Source organism: Vollenhovia emeryi, unplaced genomic scaffold (genome assembly GCF_000949405.1).
Source record: "Vollenhovia emeryi isolate VEMERY1.0 unplaced genomic scaffold, V.emery_V1.0 DF939167.1, whole genome shotgun sequence".
Lineage (NCBI taxonomy): Eukaryota > Metazoa > Arthropoda > Insecta > Hymenoptera > Formicidae > Vollenhovia > Vollenhovia emeryi.
In genome coordinates this window covers 412231-429632 of record NW_011967199.1, presented here as the reverse complement: position 1 = coordinate 429632, position 17402 = coordinate 412231, and the positions used below count along the sequence as shown (strand labels likewise).

General features: G+C 46.0%; 2 protein-coding genes across 3 annotated transcripts; one reads left to right on the top strand and one right to left on the bottom strand.

Moving 5' to 3' along the window:
• The first annotated feature begins 5096 nt into the window (after window positions 1–5096).
• LOC105564224 (xylulose kinase) lies at window positions 5097–12571 on the top strand. 2 transcript variants are annotated; one of them, XM_012016454.1, is made up of 12 exons: window positions 5097–5666; window positions 9169–9251; window positions 9512–9665; window positions 9772–9951; window positions 10281–10382; window positions 10802–10933; window positions 10997–11150; window positions 11236–11380; window positions 11444–11733; window positions 11817–11914; window positions 12003–12143; window positions 12205–12571. In XM_012016454.1, the coding sequence occupies exons 1-12, from the start codon at window positions 5613–5615 to the stop codon at window positions 12283–12285; spliced, it is 1614 nt and encodes a 537-aa protein (XP_011871844.1). In that variant the 5' UTR covers window positions 5097–5612; the 3' UTR covers window positions 12286–12571. The 2 variants fall into 2 exon arrangements, with proteins under 2 accessions (XP_011871844.1, XP_011871845.1); XM_012016455.1 differs by lacking the exon at window positions 5097–5666 and adding an exon at window positions 8901–8919.
• A 248-nt stretch (window positions 12572–12819) lies between these two features.
• Window positions 12820–16415, bottom strand: LOC105564223 (splicing factor 3A subunit 1). Its single transcript, XM_012016453.1, has 11 exons — window positions 16140–16415; window positions 15603–15933; window positions 15370–15529; window positions 14999–15280; window positions 14780–14893; window positions 14528–14696; window positions 13749–14438; window positions 13591–13652; window positions 13384–13494; window positions 13127–13300; window positions 12820–13056 (listed from the first exon to the last, which is right to left on the bottom strand). The coding sequence occupies exons 1-11, from the start codon at window positions 16252–16254 to the stop codon at window positions 12955–12957; spliced, it is 2310 nt and encodes a 769-aa protein (XP_011871843.1). The 5' UTR covers window positions 16255–16415; the 3' UTR covers window positions 12820–12954.
• Between the last annotated feature and the right edge of the window lie 987 nt (window positions 16416–17402).

Here is a 17402-nt window from a genome sequence, read left to right as displayed (position 1 = left end):
ATAGGGAACAGAAATCCAACGCGTCGGACATTCTGTTCCTATTGTCTATTCTAGAGACCCCGTAATCAGAGACTGGCCATAAGAGTTCGTCAAATTCCTGCGAGTCAGAGAGAAACATAGGCTATCTCGCTCTTCTACGATCGTTACAATCGTAGAAGCGTGAGATACTCTTATGGCCAGTCTCTGATTACAGGGCCTCTAGCCTGTTCCATATTCTACTGTGCGTCGATGTACGGTTTCTGGTAAGTTGGAATTTAGTTACTTTTGTTGCCTGTGTTACTCCCCATTCCTATTGCCTGTGCTTTCCTATTATGTGATAGGCGAAACAATCCCTTCTGAGACTCAGGCGTGAACTCGAACTGAAGAGTGAAAATTTTCATTGACAAATCCGCTAATGAAATTTTTCGCTTCTCACGAGTTCACGCTAGAGAAAAAGATTCACGATCGAGCCCCTGATTTACAACCGCGGCAGATAACGCCGTTCCCCTCCTCCAATTATCTCCATATGTTTGTACTCGCGATAGCGCCGCCGACACACCTAGGAACCGGGAATTTCGGATGACAATACCGAATGGGGATGAGCCTGAGTGCATCGCGAGAGATACGGGGAAAAAGAGTAGGAGGGGAGGGAGGGTCTAGGGAATTGGGGATAAGGGACGAGGCGTCCGGTCTTGGCGTCCGACGAGCAACGCTCGTCTCACCCCGTGGCGGTGCCAGAAGAAGTATTCTTGCATTGGCCGCCGCCGCCGCCGTCGTCGTCGGCATCATCGCCGCCGCCGTCGCCGCCGTCGCCATCGCCGCCGTCGCCGCCGCCGCCGCCGTCTTCGTCGTCGTCGTCGGTCGGCCCGGTGGCGGCGGCGACGACGTCAGCGACGCCGCTCCACGCTTGGCGTCGAGGTTAGCGCCGGCCGGTCGCTCGAATCGGCGCCTGGCTGTCTCTTTCTCTCTGTCCCTCTCCCTCTCCCTCTCTCTTTCTCTCTTTTGTTTGTCTGCAGCCGGCAGAGAGCAGCCGTCGTTTCGTCGTCGTCGTCGTTCGTTCGACGGCGACGACGTGGCTCTGCCAGCCGGCTGTCGCCGTCGCCATCCGCGGCGGTCTTCCCCTCCATCCCTCCTCCTCCTCCTCCTCCTCCTTCTCCTCGGAGTCCAGCCCTTCGCTCGCGTTTCGGGTCCCGTGCCCGCTTGCCCGATCTATTTCGCGGCATGGATGGCGTTTAGGTAATGAAGCGACGCCGCCGTCGCGAAAAATCGCTCTCGCGTTCAACGCCGGCCCGGGCCGCGCGACGGGCGGCCGCGGTGCCGTCGTTAGCGAGCGTTGAAATTACCGCCGCGCCGGTGCGTCGCCTGCGCGGTCTCCGGCGAGCAGTCCGTTCATATTCATCGCACCGTTTCGCGATTCGTATTAATTAATCCGTTATTAAGCGCGACGAGTCGCATTGCCGCGTTTAGCGAGTGAATCTATGCGCGCGCGCGCGCGCGTTTCTCGAAGTTTAAAAAGTATCGACGCGTTAGCGATCGCACACATATACTGTCGTTTTTCAGAGAGCCCCCTGGCTGTTTACCAGTTCTCTGAATATTTCCTGGACGTTTCTTGCGAAACGAGGGAGTCTCGTTGTCTTCGCCGATTATATAAACTTCGCGAACGGTCTTGGGGAAATGCTTGATCATATTGCGCACAATTTTCGTATCTTAGGTATTCATAGTCAAATCATATATTCAAGACCGTCTTAAGATTATCTTTAGATGCTCCATAGCCAATGAAGTGTTCCACACGGCACCTTTAGATAAATTCAAGACGGTCTTGAATATAAGATCCGACTATGAATACCGGCCTTAGGGCCGGTTATTTCAATCTTTCAGTAAATTAACTAACAGTTAAATCGCGCGTATGTCTTTGCTTTTCCTTCGAATTCAACAAGGACATGCAGACATATAATTTAACTATTAGTTAGTTTGCCAAGTTTGTTAGGCCCGCGCGGTTTCACCAAACGTCGTTTAACTGTAATCTTAGTTTAATTCACGTTTGTGTCTTTCTAAAGTAACAGTTAAGCTAGCGCCACACTATGCGTGATTCGTATATTCGTGAATAGTGTGGAGGAAAAATTGGTCGAGTCGCCATTCGCAGTGATACATTAGCCAAGCGGTTTTTTTTTACGAGAATAGTGGGTTTTTGACTAATATTGAAACTTGACTAATTGTAGACTTACGATACGAGTCCTGTAGCAACATGGAAACTCAAAAGTTGTCGAAATTAACACGAACGAAACGACAAATAACGATAAACTGCGAATCGCGAATAGTGTGGTAAGTAATGACGAATGTCCAACGAACTTCTGCGAATCATGAATCACGAATTGCGCATAGTGTGGCGCTAGCTTTAGAAGGAGACAAAGAACGAATTAAGCTAAACTTAAAGTTAAGTGAAACTGTGAAACCAGGCCTAAATAAAATCAACGTATCTCTCGAAGACCCTCGATCAAATTTCGATCGAGGGTCGTGAAATTTCGTTGGAGCGCCACGGGTCTGCAGGCACTTTTGTGAGATACTTTTATTCTCCGCTCGCTCTCTGTCGAGACGACGGAGACTCGATCGGGCCCCGCGGCGAAATTCCGAGGCCCCATCGTCATAACAAACAAGGCATCAATCCGGTAACTGACGCTACGGCGCGCGCGCCGCAACTCGTTCGCGTAATTAGATCACGATCCTGCGGCGCGTAACCGAAACCAAACGCGGATCGTTTCGTAGCTGAGGGCCAGCCGCGTAATGGGACTCGGCCGAGCCGACGTGATTCGTGAGTCCGGGCGAAGGGCTCGTCCCCTCCCGATTGCCGTTCGCCGATCGTCTCCCATCATCATATCGGCCCTCGGAAACTATCGGGGCTGCGTTTTATGAAAGGGGGCTTCGGTCCCGGCGCCGCTGCTGGCGACGCGTATACACGTTCCTCCTGTCTGATTTAGCCCTTCCTTCCTTTTCTCTCTTTCTCCTCATCGCCTGACTCAGTGCCGGCCCGACGTGGCGTCCCTTAACCCAAACCATTATCCGTGTACCGCACGATTATAGGGCAACGGGACCGACAAATAGTCGCAGGCTACGTCCATAGGCGCCAGCGCGAAGGGACTCGTTTTCTCTCCGAGGGCGTTTTTTTCATTACCGCTGACGAACACGCGCTTGTCTGTCAGAAACGCGGGGCGCCGGCTGGAGGAAAAATGACGCGTCTGGAAGTTTCTTCAGGGAAACCGGAAAATGTTGGCGCGTCGAAGAATCGTTCACGATTAACAATAGTTAATCGTAATCTACCCAAGGAGAAGTGAAAAGTCGCAACTTGATGTCATTTCGCCCAATTTATGCCACAGTTTGATCTTGACTTTACACTGCTCCTTGGATGAAAAAAATGATGAAAAAAATATTTTCGAAAATCGTAAACAAGGTACACGTACGTTCTTAATGTCTCTCGCATTTGTGTGCCGTTTTCTATAACATACTTGGCAAAAGAGTACCGTGCACGAGAAACGAATGAGCCTCGCGCCGTCGAATGAAGATTTTCCCCGCAGACGACTCCGCCTCCTCCCGAGAATACGACCTTTGACGCCCATGCGGAGCACCCCCGGCGGTGATCCCTCTCCGCCCTGTGGAGCCGAGGCACATGCGGTTCTTCGCTAAGCTAACGCAAATAAACCCACGTATACACTCGTGCATCGGTTAACTGTCCGCCTTGCCGGTGGAGATGCGCGATTCGAATACGAATCGAATCGGGTGAGATTCGAATTTTCACTTCTATCATTCGAATCTGAACTATCCGAAAACAATGTCGAATCTAGATGGCTCGAGTATCAATCGTAGACAAAAGTCCTCTATTATGAGATAGATTTCTAATACGAGACTCAAATGTAGTCGCAAATCTTTTTTCACGACGATCGCACGATCTAACAATGAATTTTCCACCAAACAGATTGCACTTCAAGAGCAATGAATTCATGGTGGAATCAACGGATGGTGTCTGTTAATTTAACAGAACACCGTTGTCTCGTAACAGGGAACTTTCCTCTATATTGTCAATTTTTAAGTCAGATTCCCGTTAATAAGCAAAGGAGGTGATGTTAATAGCTACATTCGGTACAACGATGGCTCACCGAACGCCTAAATAGAAATAGAATGCGATTAGTTAATCTTATCTTCAGGTCCAATCAATTACAGATTTGTCGCTCAACTGTTTCAGTCCCTGTGACATTTAGTTTTACACTACAAAAGTACGTTAAAGTGCATTTTACTAGTTTTGTGTTAAGGGGATGCTGGAGTGATTCTGCACCTTTGCACCTTTTGTGCTTAAAACTGTCTGTTTTGTGGAAACATTTGTGTAATATACAAATTAAATGGCTTAAGCGTTGTGTCCACGATCCGAGAACTGCAGTGTCAAAGTTCTAGTTTTGAAAAATGTGTAGCCGATCAACTTGCATCTCTTACAGAGGAGCTGCAAGTTGATTGGCTACGCATTTCTCGAAACTAAAACTTGGACCAAGTCCTAGCATCGTGGACACAGGCCTTTATGCACTGAAAAAAAATCTGACTGATTCAACCAGTCGTCTGTTAGAAAATGGACGAATCAGAATTCCTTTAGGATTTACCAGATTTGTAGTGAAGTCTAGCAAACTTCTGGTTGTGAAATATCTTTCGTGGTAAATCCTAAAGGAATTCTGGTAAGTCCTAAAGGAATTCCGATTCGTCCATTTTCTAACAGACGACTGGTTGAATCTATCAGATTTTTCTCTCACAATCAGTGCGTGCACAGATCGAACGCGGCTTGCTATTCCCGGCCAAATGAGAGAACAATGTGGCATCGCTGAAACTAAGTTTGCAAGCCTAATAAAAAAATAATAGCGAGCAATACGCACAAGCGGTGCACGTGGCACGTGTGTTGCTCTCTAGTACTTTTCCGAGAGCTCCCCAGATAAACGCGCGCCGCGGCATTCGCGGCTGGTCGCGACCTCCCCCCTGGGGCAGCAGGTGCAACGCGGGCAGGTGATGCAACGCCCACGCTCCGGAGGGACCGCCGATAAAGCAGCTCGCGCGCGATCTCCTCTCCTTTTACCTGGCCGTCTACTCGAGTTACCTCAGGCTGATCTCGTTCCGCGCGCGCCCGCGCGAGTCAACGCGCTCGGCACTCTCGGCGGACGTTATCGCGGACTACCGCGTGGCTCGCGCCGTCGTGCTCGGCGCCAACGATCTCCGGACGTAGTTGAGACGGAGCGGATTCGGTGGGAGCGCGTTACGTCACGTAACAACGGGAGGACGAGCCTCGCTGGTGCCGAAAACTACGAGGTTATTCCTCGGGCCGGGGGGTCACCGCTGCGCGCTACTCCCCGCGCCAAGTCGCGTAAGCGTAACGCGTGGCGTCGTGGCGTGGCGTGGCGGTGGCGACGACGACGACGTCTCGAGTGCGCCGCGAGGATGTACGTGGGCCGCGCACAGGCCCGCGCGTTCGCCCGCACTTAGTCCCACGAGCAGCAGAGCGGCGGGCGGACACGTCGCCGCGAGAGAGCGTAGTCGCGGTCGCGTACTCGTCGCGCCGGCTGCTTTTTTCCCCACGACGAGCCCACGCGGGGCCTACGCGCGGGAGCATGGACGAGGCGCCGACGGCGACGTACCTGGGCCTGGACCTGAGCACGCAGCAGGTAAACAGCGCGACGCGAAGGCGACGGGCGAGAGACACGCGGTAGAGTTGGAGCGCGTTATCGCACGTGGAGCTCGGTCGATCGCGCGACGTCGACGGTATTGACACAACAGTGCTGGGCTTTTATAATCTTCTCAAACGACACACGTCAAATTAATAAGAATGTCTATTATTAATATAGTTAAAATAATATTAATATAAAAATTATTAATATATAATTAAAAATATTAAATAAGAAATTCTTCAATGTCGCCAGCGATGATTAACAACGTCGGTGTTTTCTTCACCATATCCTGGCATTTTTAAATAATACAGAAAATTTGTTGCGAAAGGAAGTCCAGGTTCGAACCGAGGGGGAAACCGCTGACCAAAATCTTGCACGCCAATGCCCACAGATGCTCAGCGGGCATTACTTTATTTTATATCTTATTTTATTTTATCCTTATAATGCCCCAAAAATGCCTAGTAATGCCCAGTAATGCCGCAAATCTGTACACCACAATGCCCTCGGCGGTTTCCCCCCTCGGTTCAAAGCCTGACTGAGGTAATATTTTTCGCCATAAATTTTCTGTATTATTAAAAATGCCGGATATGGTCGAGAAAACACTGACGTTATTTCTTCAAATTATTTCATAAATGTTACAAAAAGTAACGTTTTTATCTCAATGTTTTTCACTATAATTAAAATACCGCTTTCGTACAAGACACTTCGACGCGGCTTAACATATGGTTTCATGACATAATGCCCGTTTCTATCCCAGTGCAGATTAACTTTAACCTCGGTTTAAATCACTTCTTATCTTTTTCTAATTTGTAAAACTGGAACTACAGCCGAACCGAGATCGAAGTTAAACCGCGTTGGCAAAATCGGGCGTAAAACGTGTACGTATTTTTGCAGGTTTTACACGTCATTGGAAAACATATCGGCCGAGCTTTTTTTAACCGTAAATGGTCTGCTCAATCACAGGCATTCCTCGTCCATAGCGGTGATCCGTATTATAGCGGTGTCGTTCGTTCTTGCCTACTTTTTTTTCAGAGAGATATAACACCGGAATCCGCACGAACGAAATGACATTTCGTCCCGGGAAGAAGCTTCGATGCTGCGACACAGTCGCGGAAACGGTCGTTCCTATTCACGAGGGAGAAGATAATATTTCTTTCTCTGTGCTTGTAGCCGGAAAATTCGAGTCACCGAGGTCACATTTGTTCCGTAAAGATGTAATTATCCGTGAAAAGGAGCTCGGAAGAATTTCCCCACTCAGGCTCGCGATATCCTGAGGGAGAGACCGCTGAGGGTATTGTGGTGTACAGGTTTGCGGCATTACTGGGCATTGTTAGGCCTTACTAGGCATTTTTGGGCATTAGTTTGGGCATTAGGCCTTGCTGGAGCATTATAAAGATAAAATAAGATAATAAGATAAAGTAATGCCCACTGGACATTAGTGGGCATTGGTGTACAAGATTTTGGTCAGCGGTTTCCCCCTCGGAAAATTTAGTGCGAAAAATATTCTGTATTAAAACACTGGCTGGTTAATGTCGACTAAACGATTGATTATTGTTATCTGTTACTGGCAACTTAAAGAGACTTCTGTGTCTCATAAAGTTCTTCAAAATGCCATGTTGTCCCGCGATCACATGATTTTCAGGGTAAACTTTAAGAGAAAATTCTCGCCGTGTAAGAGCGTACTCCGATCAAACTTATGAATTTTACAACTGCAGCAACGGAGCCTTTTTCCGCTTCATTCGCAGCCATTCTGTTCCGCGATTACGTGCCCCGAATACGCGGATACGCGCGCGGGTACAAAACTCGCTCTCTCTAAGAACGGAAATCGCGCCGTGGGATGTTCCCGGGAAACGCGCGGCGGCGCCTCAAAACGCGCTAATTGTGCTAATTACCGGAAATCGCGCAGTAACGTGAGCGTAACTTGAGCGCGAGCGCCTTCGGAGATGCGTTCGTGTTTTACGACCAGCGTAATTCGACTTCTTATAGCGCTAAGGCTTGTGCACAGTCAATTCTTGTATATTCAAGGATCGTCTTAAATGCTCTTTGAAATACTCCTTAGCCAGAAAAATGATCTGCCTAGCATGGATCTTTTTCTCTTTTTTTTGGCTAAACAGTTTTTGGACACGAGTGGCAAGCGTGGGCGCAGAGAAATGTGCGCTGCCTACAATTAGTGAACAAATGAACGAGAAGATCCGAGTTCAAATCCACCCACGGGTACCGCTGGGTTTTTTTTTGTTTCTTGGACGCTACCTCTCTCTCTCTTTCGGAGAGAAGTGGCGGCTAACGAGAGTATCCTGCCACGCATATCCCTGCCCGCCGAAAAGGGGGTTGGCGAGAGGCTAACAACCCCTCACCGTAAAAATTCACTGTTGCGAATACACGCAACGAGCCTCGGACGGTGGCGATTTGTTGTGAAGGCCAGGGCCCCACTTGGGGCTGTAGAGCCGGTTATGATGACGACGAGGTTTTCGGACACGTACTCGAGATGACCATAAATACAAGAGTAGACTCTGAACGAGCCTTGGTGTGCGCACCATAGGCACAATGTATTGTGTCTACGGTGCACACTGGTGCGCATTCAGCGCGCACTAGTGCAAGCTGCCGAATTCGCTATTATTAAATTCCTCCGTTAACCGCCAGGCGATTCAATTATTATTAACGCTGGTCACTTTGTCGTCTCAATGCCCCCGTTCACTTGGCGAGTGATAACCTTACGAAGTGTGTTTACGAGTTCCATTAGCGGCGAATAGAGATGACCCGGGAGGGAGGAGGGGGGAAGGGGAGGTTTACTCGACGCCCGTGTCACGCGTCTCGAAGTATGTCAATACGACGGCTGTTTCGCAAGGTATTCTACGCAGGAAACACGCGAGCGCGAGTCGGGAGAGACGTCGCGAGGCGCTCTGACGTCTCCAGGGGGTCACTATTATCTAATAGCGCCGATAACACGAGCTTGTGCCGGTGCAGATAAGGCGCATGGAGGAAAGACGAAAGTAATCTGCGAAAAATGCGGGCGAGATAGAAGTGTTACGGCCGATAATTAACGTCGCGGGGCGCTGCGGCGTAAAACAAAAAAAAATCCGCACACGCCGCGCCGGCGATAATATTGAGTCGTTCCCATAAATCATAAAAGAGAGCTTGATTTGTTATCGAGCTCGAAACTGAGAGACTTTCGTCGCTGGGGCATTAAAGGTCCACGATTAGGACGGGAAGCAGCTGTGAATACAATAATAACGGAAAATTTGGATTAAAAGTAAAGTGTCCAATTTTGTTAAAAAATATCTCTAAAATTTGCGCACGTATCGACACATTTGTACATTTTGCATATACATACATGGAAAATGTATATGTGTTCCACCTGTGCCTAAATTCACACGGGAAGGCATCAGTTGGTATATTGTCGCGGTTTGCCCGAAAGTACGATCGCGCGAGGGTTACTTGAGAGATCGCTAGCGACGCTGGGCCCGCGGATCCAGACTAATCGATCCCGATCTGATTTCAGCTGAAGGCGGTGGTGGTGGATGACAATCTGGCCGTCCTCCACGAGACCAGCGTGCAATTCGACAATGATCTACCGGAATTTAGGTACACGATCGAAGCGACTCCCCCACAGAATGTAATTTCGCGTTTTGTCCGGTGGTCATAATTGAATCAGTTGCTCCTTCCGCTGGACAAAATTATTTTCATTTATATTATGAATGATACTAGCGGGGATTATTATCGCTGTCTGTTTATTGAGATCTTATCCCGAGTAAAGCGTGACGGAAAGCATTTGCGGTATCTAGCAACATATATGTTAAAGTTTATAATAAATATAAACGCGAGTTAAATTCCAACGTTCGCAGAACTTACGGAGGGGTCATACGGAAGAAGGAAGAGCCGAGTGTCGTGGTGGTGCCTTCTCTGATGTGGGTTAAGGCCTTGGACATGATACTAGATAAACTACGCGTCTGCGGCGTCGACTTCAGCAAAGTAGCGGCGATTTCTGGCTGCGCGCAGGTAACGCGGCCGTAAAGTCAATCATTTTACGAGATACGCCGTAAAAACATACGTAAAGGGTAATAATTTGGTGATGCTTGTTTGTGCATTTTAATGGCGCGAGCAGCAACACGGCACGGTCTATTGGGGCAAAGGTAGCCGGGGTCGGCTACAGCGTTTGGATCCCATCAAATTTTTGCACGAGCAATTCGCCACGTCGTTCTCCGTGACTCACTCGCCCGTATGGATGGACTCCAGCACGACGAAAGAGTGTTGCGTTTTGGAGGAGATCGTGGGTGGCCCTCACGTAAGCATGACGCTTCCCCCTTGCGTTGTCTGTACGCAATAAGGATGGATTTATGTAATTCCCGCGCGAAAATACACATCCAAATATCTGGCGATATATGCTAAGGTTTACATGAATGCGTACGTTTATTGGCTAACATTAGCTCTCGCGAGGATTTGTTTCCGCGATGTGAAACATCCTAAACGGCTGACAGTTGTAACTATGCGAAAACGAGTTGGCCAAATATTTAAAGTAGCCGGCTTAGACTTTAGTATACACACACACACACCCACCCACCCACCGAGCCGAAGTCGATGGCGTTTAAATCCACGGCGGCGCTGTGATTTCAGAAATTAGCGGAAATAACGGGTTCACGGGCGTACGAGAGATTCTCGGGACCGCAGATAGCGAAAATAGCACGCACGAAGCCGGATGCCTACTGCGGCACTGAGGTATTACCTACTAAAAACTCGTGGCTTCCTTCGAAAAAATGAAAACGGCAATCCGACCGAGGTATCCGTTACGTATGGCTATACTGATTGAACTTTAGTGCAGTTGTACATTTATGAGTGTGTTATTTTATGAGTGTGTTAGTTGGTGCTGACTGGCAAGTGTACTAATGCATAACAGTTGATATTGAGTTTTCATTGACTCGCGTTCTTACGATTAATTACGTTCCCATTTCTTTTTGATACTTCGTCTGACAGGAGTATACGATCTAAAAAATTTCTGCGACGTAACCGCGGTGTGATTTAACGCTCTAATTATATCACGATGATCGAAGCTGTGCGTCATACGCTTTTTGCCGCTTCCAAGAGGCGTCTAAGCCGAATGTTATTATTTACGCGTGTCCCGTTCTCTTTCTCTCCAGAGGATCTCGTTGGTGAGCAGCTTTATCGCCTCCTTATTCGTGGGCGATTACGCGCCTATCGATTGGTCGGATGGCTCGGGTATGAATCTCTTGAATATCCGTACGAAAGACTGGGACGATATGCTGTTGGAGGTAAAGTAGCATTGTTTACGTATATTTAATATCTGCTCGCTATTTAATGTACATATTTAATAGACCTGCGCATCAGGGCTGAGAGAAAAACTGGGTAAGCCTGTTTCGTCGTACAGCGACATCGGTCCTGTCTCGCCTTATTTCGTGGAAAGATTTGGTTTCAACGAGGAATGCAGGATAATCGCATTCACGGGGGACAATCCCGGCTCCTTAGTAGGTATGCTCTGTTACTCGCGCGCTCATCCACGAATTCCCTCGTGATAATAATAATCTCTTGTACTCACGACAAGAATGACACGTAGGTATGAGGCTAAAAGAAGGTGATATCGCTTGCAGTTTGGGCACAAGCGATACCCTATTTCTGTGGTTGAACGAACCCACGACTATAACGGACGGCCACGTGTTGTGCAATCCAGTGGACGAGCAGACTTACATGGCGTTACTTTGGTAAGCGTTTTCTATCGCGATTATTATAATGACAATATAAAAGCGATGACGATAACATTGCAGCTTCAAAAATGGTTCCTTGACGCGCGAGAGGATACGGAACGATGCCGCGCAAGGTAGCTGGCAGATATTCAACGAGTTATTAGAAAGTACACCACGAGGAAATTTCGGCAATTTTGCCTTGTATTTCGACACGCAAGAGATTCTACCTTTCGTCACTGGAGATTACAGATACAACAAGGCCAACGACGAGATCTCTCGATACAGTTCGAAGGAAGTGGAGGTGAGAGCGCTGATCGAAGGTCAATTTGTCGCAAAGAGAGCGTACGCTGAGGATTTAGGATTTGTCATCGGTAAGTAATTCGTTGCAAGTTTCTCTCTTACGAGATCTCATCTCGCATGAACTTCTCCGATAACTTTTCTTCATTTTATGAAGGACCTAACACTCGGATAATTGCAACGGGAGGCGCGTCTATAAATAAAGCTATACTGCAAGTGCTGGCCGACGTGTTTAATTCGCCAGTGTATATCTCTGTAACTATGTTGCGATAATATTACTTATTATTATTCATGTTCAATACATGTAAACGTATTTCATACCTTTATAATTTTTGTTCGACAGGAAGCAGCTAATTCGGCTATGATGGGCGCGGCCTATCAAGCGAAACATGGTTTACTGAGAAATAATTACAGCTTCGATGAAATTACACGCTGCTTGCCAGACTTAACGTTGGTATGCCAGCCTTACGATGACGCTGAATCGGTAAGTGAAATGAGCTTTTGAATATCTTATTATCGTAATTGATTATATTAATTTTTTTTAGATTTACAAACCCATGACTGCGCGCTATCGCAAAATTATGGATCAGATATTGAAGAAGAGGAGCGAACAGAAGCACATGTAAATCTTGTATATACATATAACAAAATGTTTGAAAACGGGCCTCTCACGCGCGATGTTTTTCAAGGCAAGTATAAAGTGATAGATTGAGCTTTTTGAAAGAATTTTTCTATACATCTTTTTAAATTATTTAGAATATTGAAACTTTGTACAATGTACATTATATTGTATTTTAAACAAGCTCTTAATGGACGGGTGAGAATCTCTCGTACAATATTTTGTACGAATATGTAAAAAATTGTCGTACCTTCTCAGCTTTAATTGTAAATAATTGTGCGTTAAAATTTTTTTTAAAGTTTTAAAAATAAAATGATTCTAATATATAAAATAATTGTAAGAAATAAGTCATGACGATCACTATTTGAATTTTGTAATTGTAACGAAATCGTGTCAACCAAATTCGAAATAAATTATTTTTATTTGTTACTATTAAATATAACTAAAGCAAATACGCACAATGCAAAAGCAATCAAGCCTGAGTTACCACGAAAAAAAAATCATTTAATATATTAAAATATTATAATTGTTACACGTTATTATACGAATAAATGCAGTATATATTTTCATGTTATTTTAAAATAATTACAGCAATAAAACTATTAAGGTATTGACATAACTTATAAATAATTAGAGTAATATATTTTTAATTTATATTTTTATTCGTAATTTTTATTTACTTCTTTCTACCGCCTCTCTCCTTTGGTAGTAAGTTAATAACATTACCTGAAGTTAAATTGTAATATGCAAGAGTATTGCTATCCTTGAAGAACATTCCCTGGAAGTAGAAATTACATTTATAAAATATTACTTTCATAATCCGAGAAAACTTATTTCACGATCCTTACCTCATACTGTAACTTTTGTTTCCCAGGTGGCATGCCAGTTTGTTCGTGGATAAGTGCTTTCATAGTTGCTACAGTATCGCTTGTTTGTAAAGTAATATTCAATGTCTGTCCGTTCAATTTCCATTCAGCTTTCTCCGTCATCATAGGCACAGCGATGTTAACTTGTACGGGACCCTGCACAAAAAAGGATTATATTCCCTCTAGCGGTTTAGTCATGATTTGAGCTTTTCTGTAAAATAAGACATCAATCTCTTTACCTTATTTCTAGCAAGGAATTGTTGCTCCGGAATTAACGAGTCCTCTGTTCTCAGTTTCTTAGCCTGCAGTTCGTCTTCCAATGGCTTACTAGCAGGATGCTTCATCCCGATCTTCAAAATTGGGAAAAAAAATTATGATAAATTGAATTTTTAAGTATAAAGCAATAAATAATTGGCACAGTTCGTATTTTATAACAAATTACTTACACCGGACGTCATCGGCGGCTGAATTGGCGGTGGCGTTGGCATGAACGGTGACATCGCCGGAGCTGCAACAAATTAATTGATTTCGATTAGTTTTACCTACAAAGATGTCACAATATGTATATTTTTCAAGATGTGGTTTTGTGGAAACAATTTCGTACTCATCAGAGGCGGTGGTCGAGGTGCCATAGGTGGCATAGGTGCCATCATCATCATCGGTGGCTGCGGCATCATCGGTTGAGGTATACCCATAGTAGGCATACTCATGGTTGGTGGTGGAGGAGGTTGAGTAGGTACTTGTATAGGTTTCGGTGCAGGCGGTTTTGGAGGTGCTTTCAATGTAGCTTGCGGCTTCGAGGCGACAGCAGCCATGTGAGAAAGTTCGCTCGCACGATTCACTGGTTTCGGGCCGATCTTCTCCTTCTCCTCATCAGGCAAAAGACCCTTGACCTTGTGTATCTGATGAATCTGTTCTTCCAGCGTAATATTAGCTCGGGCTGCTCTCGTCGCTGCTTCCACACTGGAGGTGTGACCGTCCCATGTGACTTTGTCATCTTTTTTCTTGTCCTCTTCACCAATCTTTTTGCCAATCGCTGTCTCTTCGTCGCCCACGCCGAATATATCAGTACGTCTTTCAGCGAGTTGCTTGAGACTTGCCTCGATCGCCGTGCCCGGCGCGAATACAGTCTCCTGCGCCAGTTTGTCTAGATGCTTGTCTCTCTGCTCGACCCAGCGTGGATCCAACAATCCGATACGCATGTGTTCTTGCACCTTACTGGCGGGAATACGTTCGCCAGTAATCGGCGAAATCAGGTATTCATCCGGAGCCGCAGGGCGAGTAGTTTTAGGCGCTGTAAAAAAAATTGAGAGTAAAATACCGGTGTATCATAATAGAATAACCAGTAACTTTAACCGATGATTAGAAAAAAAAACCGCTTACCATGTTGCTTCGGGTCATATCCTTTCTTGACTACCACGTTTCCTGGTGTAGGCGGCAACGGCGGCGGTTGCATGTTCGTTTCCCGCAGCTTGGGCTCTTTAGATCTGTGAGTGTCACCCGGTGGAGACACATCATCCTCATCGCTAGAATCTTCCTCCATATCTTGCACCTGGAAAGATTAAGTTTCACATTGCAATACAAACATTCATATCAAATCGATATTGTGCGCAACAGATAACGGCATACACTTACTTGATTATTATCTTTCGCACGATCACCTTTCTCGCCGTCTGCACGAGTTTGCGCCTCATCCTCCGCGTCACTGTCGATTTGCATCTCCACGTCTTCACCATCCTCTATACGTTCCTATAAATATTTTTAACCGATGTATTTCACTTAACTACCATACGACACAGTATTTTGATCGACGAAATAAAATTTTTAACAGTACAAAAAAAAGAGAGATCAAACCTGCATGAGGACGCGTGCGCCAACCTCGTCGGGCGTAGTCGGCGCTGGGAAATTACCGACTTCAAATTGTTGATAGTCCACAGTCTCAACTACGACAAAGTCATGCCAGTCAATCTGCGCGTAGGCGACCCTCTCCCTTTCCAATTCCTCCTCCTCCTTACGCCTCTGTGCCTCCTGATACTTCAAGTACTCGGCGCGGTATTTTACTTGCTCCAAAATCTTATCCATATTGAACGCTTCATTCTTGAGACGGGGCAACAAATCTTTCGGTGGAATCAATACCTACAAAGGCATAGAGTGCATTAGAATCTCTTGCTCTCTTCAAACAAGTTTATATCGATTCTGAAACGGGATCGCTGTTTTTCATCTACCTTGGTGTACTGCTCCAAGAGCTTAGTGAAGTACTGAAATAAGGAATGCTGAGGGCGTAGAAAATCAAACTGGAAATTCCTTTGCTCGCGATTCATCAAGTTGGTCAAGAACTGTCTTCCATTACGCGCGACAAATTGAGCGGTCAGCTTCACGATGTCTCTGAAAGGGAAGTTGTACTTTGCTTATTAAAATGTAAAATATTAGTTAGCTACGCATAAAGATTACTACATACAGATCTAAGGCGGATATAGACGGAGGATCCGCGATAAATTCAAACTCGGTCGGCGGATCCTTGGGTACAAACGGTTGCTCGACTTGCTTGAGTATTTCCTGCTGCTTTTGGTGCGCAGTGAGATTGACAGTCTTCCCGGGGGCCGAGCCTACCGTGGGCTCCTGGCCTTTCCCCTCCTTGAATTCCTTTACCTTGTGCTGATAGTAAGCGTGATATGGATCGCCGAAGTTCAAGAAATTGAACTTTGGATTGCCCAGTTCGTTCTGCCTGATCCTGGACTCGAATTCCGGCCCGTTCCTGGCCACGAAGCTGGCGGTCTTGTCAACGATATCTGAATTTCTGCATAAGGAAGAACAGATAAACTGGGACTGTTGCACGCCGGATGTCGCACCAAGCTCGGTTGGCGTATCGCGTATACGAGATACACGTGTTGCACACAAAATGCAACGCGTGTCGCACATAAAATACACTTCCCACGGCCGTTCTCTTCGCAGCCTGAACATTCGTTGGACGCATTACGTGTTTGGCAAAGGATACTCCTAACCTCAGGCGGCGGATAAATGATGCCCACGATCGGCTGCGACGAGGGAACGTTGTTCTCCTCGCCCTCGGTGGCCGGCGGCTGCGGCACCGCCACTTCTTGCGCAGGCATTTTGCAATCGGTGTATTTGCAACACAATAAGTATCAACTATTGTGTATCAGTACGTCTTCACGCTGCTTCACGCTACGGAAGAATCGCCGGAGAGTAGTGTTGTTATTTCGAGTTTCGACTGCGACGCCATTTTCGTTTCATGGATCTCGGTGACGGTCGATGAAACAGGATCGATAAAATAGGCATCTGTTTGGCAAAGGTGAATTTCAGGGGATAAAATCAGACCATTCACTCACACTTGACCGGAAATGAACGTTTTTTTTTAAAAATAGTTTCTATACGCAATTTGCACTCGGTGTTGCTTGTAAGTTTATTAGATGGTACGAATTTTAATCGACAGAAATCGCCGATGTATAAATGTCTAACTGTCGATGGGTAAATATTACAATATAATTGAGCACGGACAAGATTAATTGACATTTAAATCTTCAATTAAACGTGTCGCGATGAAATTCGACTCGAAAGTTCTGCGTTCTGGCCAGCACTCGTATGATTCCGTTAATAAAAGAAACGTTTTAAGACTATACATTTCCGTTAATAAACGAAAAACTTGAAAATTATACATTTTAACGTCGACACCGTACAATAAACGCAACTGAGTTAACGGTTAATCGAGACACAATCGTCCGAAAATAATTAAAAATTCAATGTCGCGTGTGTATTTTTAATCATAAATTCCGTAAAAAATAACTAGTAGTATTAATAAATCATCGACAAATGTTAGTTAAAGCACTCGATTCAATGTTTCGTGTATTACTTCGCGCTTTCAACTTAGAAAAAGCCAACAAATTATACTCGAGGCGACGAGAGATTCAATGCGACGCTACGAGATGTGTCCGAATACGAGCATCGTTTAATTAAAGAAACAATATCGTCCGTAATTATCGCAATAAAGAAGTAATTTCAAGTCAGCTAGCGCTTTGATTTTTGGACGTACAGATCTCATATATGAACCGCGCGAAATATCTGTTTCGAAAGTTAACCGAGCATCGATGGCAAATCGCGAGGATTCAGCGATCACATGATATCGATTGCTCGATTATTCGCAGAGACCGATCGCGGTTTCTTCCCGACCTTGTGGCGAACACGTGAACGATCTTTCGCGTACGGCGTGACTGCCGTGACGTATTGTTTTGCCGAGCGCCGA